The following is a 12348-nucleotide window of genomic DNA, read 5'->3' on the forward strand; positions in this document are numbered from 1 at the left end:
GTATTTTAAAGAAAAGGGAAAAAAGGGAAAGGAAAAGGTAAAGAAGGAAAAGACAAAAAGAAAACAAAAGGAATAAAGACTGAAAGGGAAGAAAGAAACATCTTACTAGTATTTGATATAAACATTAACATGCTATCAAGGATAGATTCATGAGGAATATGCACATTACTAGAATTAATTTTCAGGTTGTCAAGATTAATAAAAAAACTTGTTAAAAATTTCGTAATATTTCTCTATACTAGCAACTACTAGAGAATGAATCATTCATAATAGCAACAAAAACCATAAAGCATTTAGGAACTAACTTAACGAAGAATATGAAAGACATCCATGCAGAAAATTTTAAACTGTTAAAAGAAGTTAAAATATGGTCTACATAAATGAGACACTCCGTGTTTTGGAACAGATCAATTTAACATTATGAAGACCTCAGTTCTCCCTCACCCTTATATGCTGTTGGAAGGAATGTAAATCGGTGTAGCACTATGGAAAACAGTACGGAAGTTCCTCAATAAATTAAAAATAGAACTACCCTATGATTCAGCAATTGCACTACTGGGTATTTACCCAAAGAAAACAAAAACACTCACGGGAAAAGATATATTCACCCCCATGTTCATTGTAGCATTATTTACAATAGCAAAGATATGGAAGCAACCTAGCTATCCATTGATAGATGAGTGGATAAAGAAAATGTAGGGTGTACACACACACACACACACACACACACACACACAGTGGATTATTATACATAAAAAAATGAAATCCTGATACTTGTGACAACATGGATGAAACTTAAGCGCAGTATGTTAAGTGAAGTCGGACAAAGGAAAGACAAATACCATATGATAGAACTTACAAGTGGAATTTTCAACAACAACAACAAAAAACCCAGAACTCATAGATACAGAGAACAGACTAGTGGCTACCAGAAATGGGAAGGAGGGTGCTGGCAGGGAGGGTGTAAAATGGGTGAAGGGGGTCAAAAGGTACAAACTTCTAGATATAATGTACAGTATATATAATAGTACAGGTGACTATGGTTAATAGTATTATGTTGTCTATCTGAAAATTGCTAAGAGACTAAATATTAAGTTCTCATCACAAGAAAAAAGCAATTTGTAACTGTGTGGTGACGGATGCTAACTAGACTTACTTGTGATCACTTACTGTGTTTTATACAAATGTCAAACCATTATGGTGTACAAATGTTATATGTCAATTATATTTGAATTAAAAAAAAGACTTCAGTTTCCCCTAAATTAATCTATAAGTTAAATGCAGGCTCATTGTCGGTTTTGTTATTATATTATTATTTAGAAACTCAAATTTGTTCTAAATGCATATGGAAGAATACTGGGTCACATAAGTTAAATCAGCACTAATAGAATTTTTTTTTAATATAAAAAAGGGAAACTTGTTCTGTGAGATAACAAACCAGTATGGTACTGGCATATAGAAAGGAGACCAATAGTACAGAATAGACAGTTCTGAAACAGATCCAAGAATACATGAGAATTTACTATAGAATTAACATTGCCCCTAAGTTAACAGGGAAAGGATAAACCATTAGTAGGGGAAAACTGGCTCCCTACGTGGAGAAAAATGACAGTGAATTCCCACCTAATACTATATACAGAAGTGGACCTGGGGTGGACTAAGGACATAAATATGAAAAGTAAAGCTATATATAAAACTATAACTAATGTAGAAAAATGTCTTTGACTTACAGAAGGAGATTTCTTAAATAAAACCTCAAAAGCACAAAACTCATTATTGTATTATCTAGGCAAAACACAAGACATTTTTAAAGCTCTTCTTATGTTAAAATATCAGGTTTACAGTGGGTTTTCCATATAAAAATGATAAATTAGAAGACATGATGATTCTTTATGATTATTTGTTTAGACATAGAGGGTTCATGGGAATAGTGGGAAATAAAACAGATGGCTTTGATTTTATAAAGTAAACAAAGTACCAAGGAAGTACTATGAATTTTTTTACTCCATAAATGAACCCCTTCAGTTCTTCATCTACTTTTATTATAGTCCACATTACCCTCCACAACACCTAAGAGTAAAGTTAATTATCAAGAGACTTGTCAGTCAGAATCTGCTTTTTTTTCCATACTTGTAAGACTTTCAAACCAAAAGAATGAATACTATTCCCCTTAAAATCAGTGCTACATCAAATATCCTAAGCAAATGCCAAGAGGAATAGAGTTGTTAAATTAAAATATAGGATTTTTGCAAGTTGTATTAAATACATTATAGTTATTATGAGCACAATTGGATGATATTAAAATAACGTGTAACTTGAATTTAACTGAAATCTTAGGTTACCCTAAAAGCTTAGGACTACATCCCAACTGGTTTATTTCACTACTTCCACATGAAATAGAATGGATGCAACAGTCTAGAGAAAACAAATATCAGCATTTGTTTGGAAATGAGATGTCTAGAACTCAGACTTGAGCGTAACATCTGGGGAAAACCCCCAATTCAGTGCACCACGCACCCGATACGTAAATCTGCAGAGACCAGGTAATAAAAGTATATATTAGGTACAACATTTATAACCCCCAGATGAAGGGTATTTAATTAATTAAAAAATCCTCTCAAGTGTCCAAGTCTTTTTTCCCCATCATGCTACCCTGAAAGCCTGCTAAAAAGTAGGAAATCATATAATTTAACTTTTTAATGTACTGAGATATTCCTTCTTTAAGCCTTTTAAAGTGCCTCCCCCCCCAATCTGCTTCCTATATATTTCAGAAAACTATAAAATCACCACTAAATGGTGTGATACAGTGTATTCTAAATGTATTAGATTAATAAAATATACCTTGCACAACAACCTGGCTGCCTGGGACAAAGAACTGCTGTGTGCCATCAGCTGATTGTGCTGCATACTGTACAATTGTAGCACCTGGAGGAGGAGCTCCTGAATTTGTCATTGTTAATGCCTGTAGTCCCTGAACACCATCAGATCCTGGGTTAGAAATCTGGATTGTTCCACCTTGGGCTATAGCAACTTGACAGAAAAAGAAAAGAAATATTAGAGAATTTCAAGATTCATTTTTAATAATCCCGTATTGGAAGAATATGCTGTGGGTCTATTAATTACCAATGCTTCTCATTCTCAAGTTACCCTCATTTCCCTATGCTGAATTGATAGGGAGATCCTTATTCATGGGAAAACACTCTCAAAAAGCTCAGGAACACTTGAAAATATCTTATATTCAGAATTATTTGAAATACATAGAACTCATGGAGTTTCCCCTCCTCCATGGCATCCATTCAACTAAATTATTTAAGAGGAAGAGTGGAGATGCAGACAAGGAGAAAGTTCAGCTTTTTGATTTTCTCCATTCTTCCAGATGTTTTTAGTTGTAGATAAATAGCATTCTTCTAATATTTAAAAAATGGTCAGTGATATTCCATCGAGCATCACGATTATGATGAATTTATACTTTCATTCAGCTAACTACTTTTCTAACTTATCAAAAGAAAGTGGTTTTTAATGGAACCTATATAAAACTATATATTTTGGTTTTAAAGCTTAGGTCTACAAAACTGTCACCTTCAACATTTTGACTACGTGAGGAGATTAGTGAAATATAAAATGTTACATTGGGAAGGATCTTAAAAACTAACTACTGAAAGAATTTGTGCTGTAATATTTATGTCTATCATCCTCAGGACATACAAGTGTCCTGAATAACTGCAGCTCACAGGAGATTTGCTCTAAACACCGAGACCTGCCAGCCATGTTTAAAAGTTAACATATTAACCAGAAGTTTCCAAAGAACTGATCAAGGGGTTTTTTTTAATTCCACGCTAATTCAATTCTAAGTCAATTTCAATTACTGTTAAAATATCTGAGACTTCTGTATACTTTAACATAAACAGTATGACCCTATGTTTTAGTTTAAGTACCAGAGGTTAAGTAGAACCCTACAAAAAAAAAATCACATATAAATCTGCTCACTAGATTTACAATGAAGGTAACAGCACGTCAGAATAACACAAGGCCTATAAATCAATGCAAATGCCCTAAAGGAATGTTATAGTAGTGGGTAAGTGTATGTCAATATTTCCAACTTATTTTCTACTGTTTTCTACAGTATCTAAGCAAAGGCCCATTTAGACGAAGATCTCATTGTATAAACCTGTCAGAATTACTGGAAAGAGTAACAAGTCTTTACGTCCTTGACATGAAGTTCTAGGGACTAAAAGAGAAAGATGGGTTAACATTTTTCAAAAGGTTTCAGCAAGATGCATTCTCTGTGTTTTTGTTCTTTGACAGGCCACTGTCAATATGATTGACAGACAGTGAAGAATCAGTTATAGAATGTCAACAGTGCTGAGGCTGAGAAACTCACGTAATAACCCTTTGTTTATCTGGCTCATGTAGAGCATTATGTTCTGTTCACATTTTATTTTATTTATTTATTTAAAGTTTATTTATTTATTTTTGACAGAAAGAAAAAGCGGGGGAAAGGAGTAGAGAGAAAGGGAGAGAGAATCCCAAGCAGGCTCCACACTGTCAGTGCAAAGCCCAACATGGGGCTCAATCCAAAAAAACTGTGAAATCATGACCTGAGCCGAAAGCAAGAGTCGGACACTTAACCAGCTGAGTCACCCAGTCACCTCTTCATACACATTTTAAAAATAAGATTTCAAGGGTCTCAGGGTTCACCCTTATAATAAATAAAAGGGTTTGGAAGAAACCTAACTATGCCTACTTAAAGGAGAAGTATGAAAAAGAAGGGATGTTGCTTCCTCAGATCTTCACGACAGGACGTGAATGAATTTCATACGTTATCATATATCTGACTGGGTGTATTCAGTTGAAAGGTAGTTTAGTGCTTTAGAAAGAAGAGGCACAGGCGACGTAAGCACAGTGTGGGAGAAGCACAAAGCCGAGCGGACAGCAGGCACTAAGGCTGAATGATGGCTATCGTTTCCTTGTGACAGACTAGATCATTAACAACTAAGCCACTTGTGAATCTAGAAGAGTTCAGTAAAGTATGGCTTCAAATTCTAATTACAGAACTTAGTTTTCAATGCCAATACAATGAGCAAGCTTTGGGAATAGCTTTCTGTAAAAAAAATCTAAGGCGAGATAGTTGCTGCTGACGGTAAGAACATGAAATAGATAACAAAGACCCTTTTTTCTTTTCATATTTTTCTCATTTTTTTCAATGTTTCCTCATAATTCAAACCAAAACTTCTTTGCATTCATATTGTGAAAAGTTGATATATCAAGAATCTGTTCCTCTCAGCATTTTATTTTCTGGTCAAGTCATTATAGAATTAGATGTGGAAAACAAAGCTAAACACACACACACACACACACACACACACACACACACACACCCCTAGCTCCAGGGGAAAACATTTCTACTGATAAGTCTTGTACTTTAACCTGGCTTTTAGTTTTTATACCAAAGGCTCTCTTGATTTTGGCATTATCAAATGGCAGAGGATCTTCACATTCAAAATGTTACCTCTCATTTGACAATTAAAAAGATTTCCCAGTGCTTCAGGATACTAGAATTAGGGTGTTTTAGAATTAGTTTCTTCTAAAAGAAGAAACTTTTAGGCTACAAAATAAATATTCAAGGATAGCAAAATATGTGCTTTCAGTAAACACATATCAAGATAAATTAAATACCAGGAAAATGTAAGATGAAATTAACTGAGTTTAGTTACGTCTTTCATTTTACCTAATTATCTTTAAAAATTTTTTTTTACTATTTATTTTTGAGAGAGAGACAGAGACAGAGCACGAGGAGGGGAGCAGAGAGAGAGGGAGACTCAGAATCCGAAGCAGGCTCCAGGTTTGGTGCTAGCTGTCAGCACAGAGCCTGAAGTGAGGCTCCAACCCACAAATTGCAAGATCATGACCTGAGCCGAAGTCAGATGCTTGACTGACTGAGCCACCCAAGAGCCCCTACGTATTAACTTATGTAAATTTTCTAGCAAATAAAAGTACAAAGAATTTTGTGTTTTCTATTTTCCCTGCCCACTCATTCCCAACCTTTTTTTTTTTTGGGGGGGTCCAGAGTATTTCAAAGCAAATCCCAGATATGTCTGGCTAACCATTTTTTCATAAAATGATAGGCCCCTATGAAGGCCACTAGTAACCAGTGAAGTTAAAATACCTTTGTATTTCTTACTAGTTTTACTTTGGGGGCCTAGGCTTTATTCATGTTTTCTTAGAATGACACATGCATGTGGGGCACAAAAGCTTCTATCAGTGTCTACACTGCTGATCACAATGAAGAGTTCATGGTGGTCCATGAAGACTGGTTGGGGCTCAAGCAGAATTAAAAGTGTTTTTATTTTAGATTATATGCATACTGATATTCCTCTTTTAAATCATCAAACCTTAGTTTGATAAAACTGTCCAAACTGAATTAAAATCGAACAGCTATATTATATAATCAATTAAATTCTACTTCAATGTCCATTACTAACTGATGCAAGCCTGCTAGCATATTATTGCTAGTAGTACTGGGGGGCAGAGGTTAGGCTCTGTTGTCATAGTTAGCTTTTTTTTTCCTCCTAAAGTCTCAGGTAAGCTATACCCCAAAATTAAGTAGGTCACTCTATATGCAGTTGAATGTTGAGCACATTGACCTTATATTAAGAGTTTGTCTAGACAGAGTGTAATTCATTAACTTACTATATATTGTTCTACTAAAGTGGTTTTAGTGGTTATACAAATGTCTCTGTGTTCATCCTTATACAGTCATGGTATCTGGTTTCAAATCCATATTAACACAAGTATGGTTTCCCCATCCCCAACTGACCATACACAACAGTAACCAGTATGATATATCAACTAGTCTAGGCATGAAGTTCTTTAATGATTCCTATATTTAAAAATCTGTGACTTCTACTCATTGCCATTGAGCACTCCTCCCCTAGAGTTATTAATATCATAGAAGGAAGGAAAATAGTATGTGTGGGATGAAGATTTGAGAATTTTGGTAAAAAAAATAGTAATTTAAAAAAGTAATATGTTAGGGGCGGCTCGGTGGCTCAGTTGGTTGAACTTCTGACTTTGGCTCAGGTCATGATCTCGTGGTTGACAAGTTCGAGCCCCGTGTCAGGTTCTATGCTGACAGCTCAGAGCCTTGAACCTGCTTCAGATTCTGTATCTCCCTCTTTTTTTGCCCCTTCCCTGCTCACGCTCTGTCTCTCTCTGTCTCAAAAATAAATATAAACATTAAAAAAAATTTTTTAAGTAATATTTTAAAGTCTTTATGATCAATAAAGGAAGATGAGAAAGATAAATAAGGGTGGAAAATTAAAAAAAAAAAAAAAAGAGTTCATGACCAAAAGAGGAAGGAGTAGAATTCAGTTAAATTAAGATTTCATCTGACTCCTTTCCACTTGATACTAACATCTTTATAATACTAAACTTGTATGTAGGAGCTAATTCAAACATGTAAACATGTAAATGTTTAATTATAATTTAAAGCCATCTTTATTCCAAATTGCAAAAAAAACAAAACCTGTAAATAAATTTCACTGAATTAATTTTAAAAAAGAACAGCAGACCATAGCCAGTGAGTTCTCAGATTTAAATTTAAAAAGGGAGCACAGAACAGGACCTGTGTCGTGAAAGCCAAGAGATGCACACGGCTGAACAGCCTCATGCCATAGCAAGAACAGCAACACCAAGGTGAAGCAGCCAGATTTACATTAAGCAGATACCTTCTATGTCTGCTCTGAAAGCTACCTTGGGAGCATTTAAGCAGAGTCACTACTAAGAATTATAAATGCAACTGCATTACCTTTAGAATATGCACCTATCATGCGAATTCCTTTTCTGAAGAATGGAATTGGTGTTTATTCACAGGAGAGGTCTCCTGAGAATTCTGAATTCTTTTAAGCAGCCCAAAAAGTTTACATAGATCTCTTTTTATAATGGATTTTGGACTGAGCCACTTACCTGTAATGTGTAAGAATTCCAGTAAAGATGAGTTAACAGAGACTCATTCTAATAAGGTTTGTCATAAAATAGAGTAGGAGCAAGCAGAGACAAGGGACATTTAGAAAAAAAAAAAAATCTTGGATCTTTAATTGGTAAGGGAAGAGGTCAGGTATAGCAGAGTAAGGGATTAGGGGGGAAAACTTTGTCTTTAGAGAAAATTTAATGAATTAAGAAACTACAAACATTTAAATGTCTTTAGTTGCTTTTACTTGATATATGGTTATGACTCCCATTTAATGGCGACCTTTAATGTCTTAGGCACAAGTAATATTCTTTGCTAATTCTTAGATTATCTGAATACTATCTTCCAGAAATATTCTCTTGAGACATATGAGATTTTCTTTCGCTAGAATGACTTTAACCGGCATACAACAAACCTATCACTAAGATCTGTACTTCCAGTAAAGATTTTGCAATTGTAGCTCTTGCCTGGTGTTGCAATAATGAATCCTTGCCTATTTAGAGTTATTTTTACTACTCCCTGGGAGTAGCCTACTCTAACTTTCACTTCTTAGTTTCTGTGATTAAAAAAATAAGTTGAAACAGTAAGGCCAACTTCTGTCAAATAGCTAACTTTCGATTATTAAAAATATAACTGATTGCATATGGGAAAGCCAAAGAACATTAATTTGTATTTTATTTCTTCAACTTGGACACATGAAGCCCTTCAGTTTATTTCTTTTTGTTTTTAACCCCAACTAACTCATTACACCACATTAAAAATAAGCACTCTAAAATAATAATCTCTGAGGGGACCCTGGGTGGCTCAGCTGGGTAAGTGACCAGCTCTTGATTTCAGCTCAGGTCATGATCCCAGGGTCGTGGGATAAAGCCCCAGGTTGAGCTTCACACTGGGTGTGAAACCTGCTTAAGATTTTCTCTCTGCCTCTCCCCTGCTCATACGACCACTCTCTCACACTCTCTCAAAATAAATAAGCATTAAAAAAGTAATAATAATAATCTTTGAAAGAAAAACCAAAGCAAAGTTTGGGGGAAAGTCATCCATGAGTAAAAGTTGAAGAAAGAATTAAACCTAAAAAACACTACAGTAAAAGCTTATGAAAGGGTCTCGAAAACAGATACCCAGATGAATCTCCAAAAATTCTAGTAAAATAAACTCCTCTCGTCTAAAAACCAGTAATTGTTTCTATTTCTAGATATCCAGGAACAACAAGAAAGCATTAATATCTGTTAAGTTATTCCTACTAAGAAATAGGATTACTGAAAATGGATCTTATCTATGTGTAAATATACATTTACCTTCCAATGAAAGTAAATGTCTTCTAAAAACTTTAAATGTTAGTATTCATCTTTCAGAAGAATTATCAACCTAAGCAAGTGTCGCTAAATGTCTAAGAGATGCATTTTTAACAAAGGTAGTATCACTTTTCATGAACCAATAAAACTGGTAATTTTTACCTGCCAAAGGCACATAGACAACAACCACAGCTTTTAATTAAAATAACTGCCAGGATCTGTTGTATGGGCCCAGATTAAGAAACCTAAATAAAAGACAGTCCATGACCTCTAATGTGGCAAACAGATAAACATCTAACTTCTCAACTTTTGACTTGCTCTTCTCCTGACTCAACTCCTACCACCCGGCACCCACAAGGATGTTTCATGCCAAGCTCCTGCCACAAACGCATGCACTCAGAGCACAAGAAATAAAGGCTCTGTTGTTCGCCGGAGGGAAAAGTTTAATGACCATGAAGGAAACATTGCCATAGCTAACTTACAGCTGTTTTGTATCAAAAGTAGCATGTCTGCTTTCTCCCATTTTTACCTGTTATTTCCTTTTGCCCTCACACTAACCCCAGAGTGTGGCAATTTTGTATTATTCTCACTTCAAAGAACCTGAGATGGGAAAATAAAGCTTCTCTCTCTGATCCAGTTAGTGCCTCCTCCACATCATCTGTAGCCCCAACATTCTCTCAACCCAATGTTTTCACAACTTCAAATTTTCAGCTAATAAACTAGGCAAAATAAATGACAGCACCCCTTTCTATATCACTTGTAAAGAGATCACCACTTCTATAAGCTCCAAAGCAGCACTGGGCTATGCCAGAGAAAGGTTTAAGATGACAGCATCTTAGACTGCCCCCCAAACTTTCAGATGTCTTAGCATTATTTTATCAATAATTTCCAACCTTTTCCCTATCACATCACAAACAGAAACTGATAGTATGTATACAGCCCACTGCTCAAGGCCAGACCTGAATAGCCAGGAGTCTCCAGCAGCTCCACGCCCTGGCCAGCCACTCTTGGGGGACTGAGGGCACAAGGCGCTACATTCCCATACCTGTGTGCTACATTGCAGAGGCATATCAGCTGGCAAATTCTGATTTACAGTTCTAAAACTTACACCATACATTCCCACTGGGCCAGACAAAAAGGTACTTAAATCAGAGAAGTAATAAAAGAAAAATAACAGTTAAAACCTTAAGGTCTAACTCTTTACAGAGACAGTGGGGAGTTTCCTTTTCCTAACATTGACTTTGGACATGTCCATTCAGCATCCTATAGAGGCTGTAGACATTATACCCCAATTATGCTAGGTATCATGGTAGGAGCTACCTGAAGAACCAGAATTACCACGGGAGAATTAGTTTAATATTGCAAATCTACCACCCCCAAAAGAAAAACCTCTAAAAAAAACTAGGGACTACATAAGATCCTCTCAGATATTAAGGATTATAGTTTGCTTGACAGCCATATGTTAGATTAAGACTGGAGAATTTTTCTAGGTATTACTTTAAAAGGGAAAACAGAAAACATAACTAAAATTTTACCATATTTAAACCAACACAGTATTTTTTACCACACATATTCCATTACCTAAGTGGTTTTTAAAGATGGGTTTTTTTCCTGCCCTTTTTCTAGCTTTTCTTCCCCCTTTTTTCCTTTCTTCCTAGCTCTTGTTTTTTCACTAAAGCATTTTTATGTATATCAAATGTACTGGATTTGGGGAAAAAAATTAGTGCTTTAATTAGAGCAAAAAGCACAGAATTAACAGCCCATTAAAATGCACAAGACTAAATGTGAATGTATCTGTTTATTTACAGCTTTTGATGTTTAAAATTTCAAATAAAATGATCTGTCCAATTGCTGTAGGTTTTAAAAATAAATCATTTTTCCATTCTTTTCTAGAAAAAGCTGCAGCACAAATTAACAAAGAGTAGTGAAAACATAATTACATTTAAAACATAATTTAGAAAACATTGTTACCTCTTTTAGATTAGGAAGCATAAAACGTAATTGTTGGTAACAAAAGCCAACAAGAATGAAATACAGACATTTATAGCTTATGTTCGCATGCATCTTATAAAGACAATAAAAAACAGTTAAAGTTTAAACTTTTACTAGACATGAATATAAACATATAAATAGGCAAACCTTCCCTTTATTTGTACCCCCAAATTTTCTTCTATATTCAATCAAAAAAATTTTTACTTTTCAAAAGTATATGACAGCTGTCAGTACAAATTTCTCACTTCTTTAACATTTACTTTTCATTCTATGATACATAGTTTGGATATTATGATGCATTTTAAAATGGAACAATTTAATGTCAAGCCCAAGTTGCTTCAATGTAACTAGAGAAGACTTAAAGCTAGCACTGTACCATATCGAATGCAGCATACATACTGTATTGCCCCGTGCTAGTCTGATATATGCTAGTCGGTACTGCCATGGTAGCGATGTTAGGCGGCGTTCCTTCTTCCTCTGATTTTTCTTCTTCAATCTTGGGAACACCAGGCACATCAGAGGAAAGTTCATTCAGTATTTTTCTAAAACATAATTTAACAACAGAAATAATTAAGATATACGAATGAGATTCAGAACAAAAAGAAAAAAAAGTTATAACAGAAGATCTGGTTTGATATAGAATTATTCTCCCGTTTTGGAAAAAGTATCATTACAGTAGGAGACTTACCTGTAAGAGGGTCTTCGTGAAAGGATTTCTCTACGTTTATGAGAATCAATTACACCTTCTGAATCTGCAGACTCATCTGTCTCTGCAATTGTTGCTACCTATAATACAAAAGTTTCTGAAATGCATCATAAAATATATGATCTCCTTCAGTCAAAACATGGTGCTTAAGGGTCTGTGTGTGCAGGACTAAGCCAGGTGCTGGCAAAGCATCCAGCAAGAGAACACCCTGAACCTGCACTAAAGCAGCTCACACCTGGTATGAGTAAAGGCAGCACAGACACACACATTTCAGTTGTAGAGCAGGTATGTGTGGAAAGGGATGGGACAGATAATAAATAGTACAGAAATGCAAATGATGACAGGTGAGGCTTTACAGGAAAGGACTAAATATAAGATACGTAAGA

At 35.1% G+C, this 12348-nt stretch overlaps 1 protein-coding gene across 21 annotated transcripts in view; it reads right to left on the reverse strand.

Moving 5' to 3' along the window:
• The window catches only part of CREM (cAMP responsive element modulator), a 70799-nt gene that overhangs the window by 18062 nt on the left and 40389 nt on the right, over positions 1–12348 (reverse strand). For 13 of the 21 annotated variants that reach the window (XM_077771734.1, XM_077771731.1, XM_077771727.1 and 10 more), the window contains 3 exons: positions 11945–12042; positions 11656–11798; positions 2842–3030 (listed from right to left, as the gene is read on the reverse strand). In XM_077771734.1, coding sequence (XP_077627860.1) covers positions 2842–3030; positions 11656–11798; positions 11945–12042 — 430 coding nt within the window. The remainder of the gene's footprint in view (positions 1–2841; positions 3031–11655; positions 11799–11944; positions 12043–12348) is intronic. The other 8 variants (XM_077771741.1, XM_077771739.1, XM_077771737.1 and 5 more) reach the window with 1 other exon arrangement.

This window comes from Crocuta crocuta, unplaced genomic scaffold, assembly GCF_008692635.1.
Source record: "Crocuta crocuta isolate KB4526 unplaced genomic scaffold, BGI_CrCroc_1.0 scaffold457, whole genome shotgun sequence".
NCBI classification, from domain to species: Eukaryota; Metazoa; Chordata; class Mammalia; order Carnivora; family Hyaenidae; genus Crocuta; species Crocuta crocuta.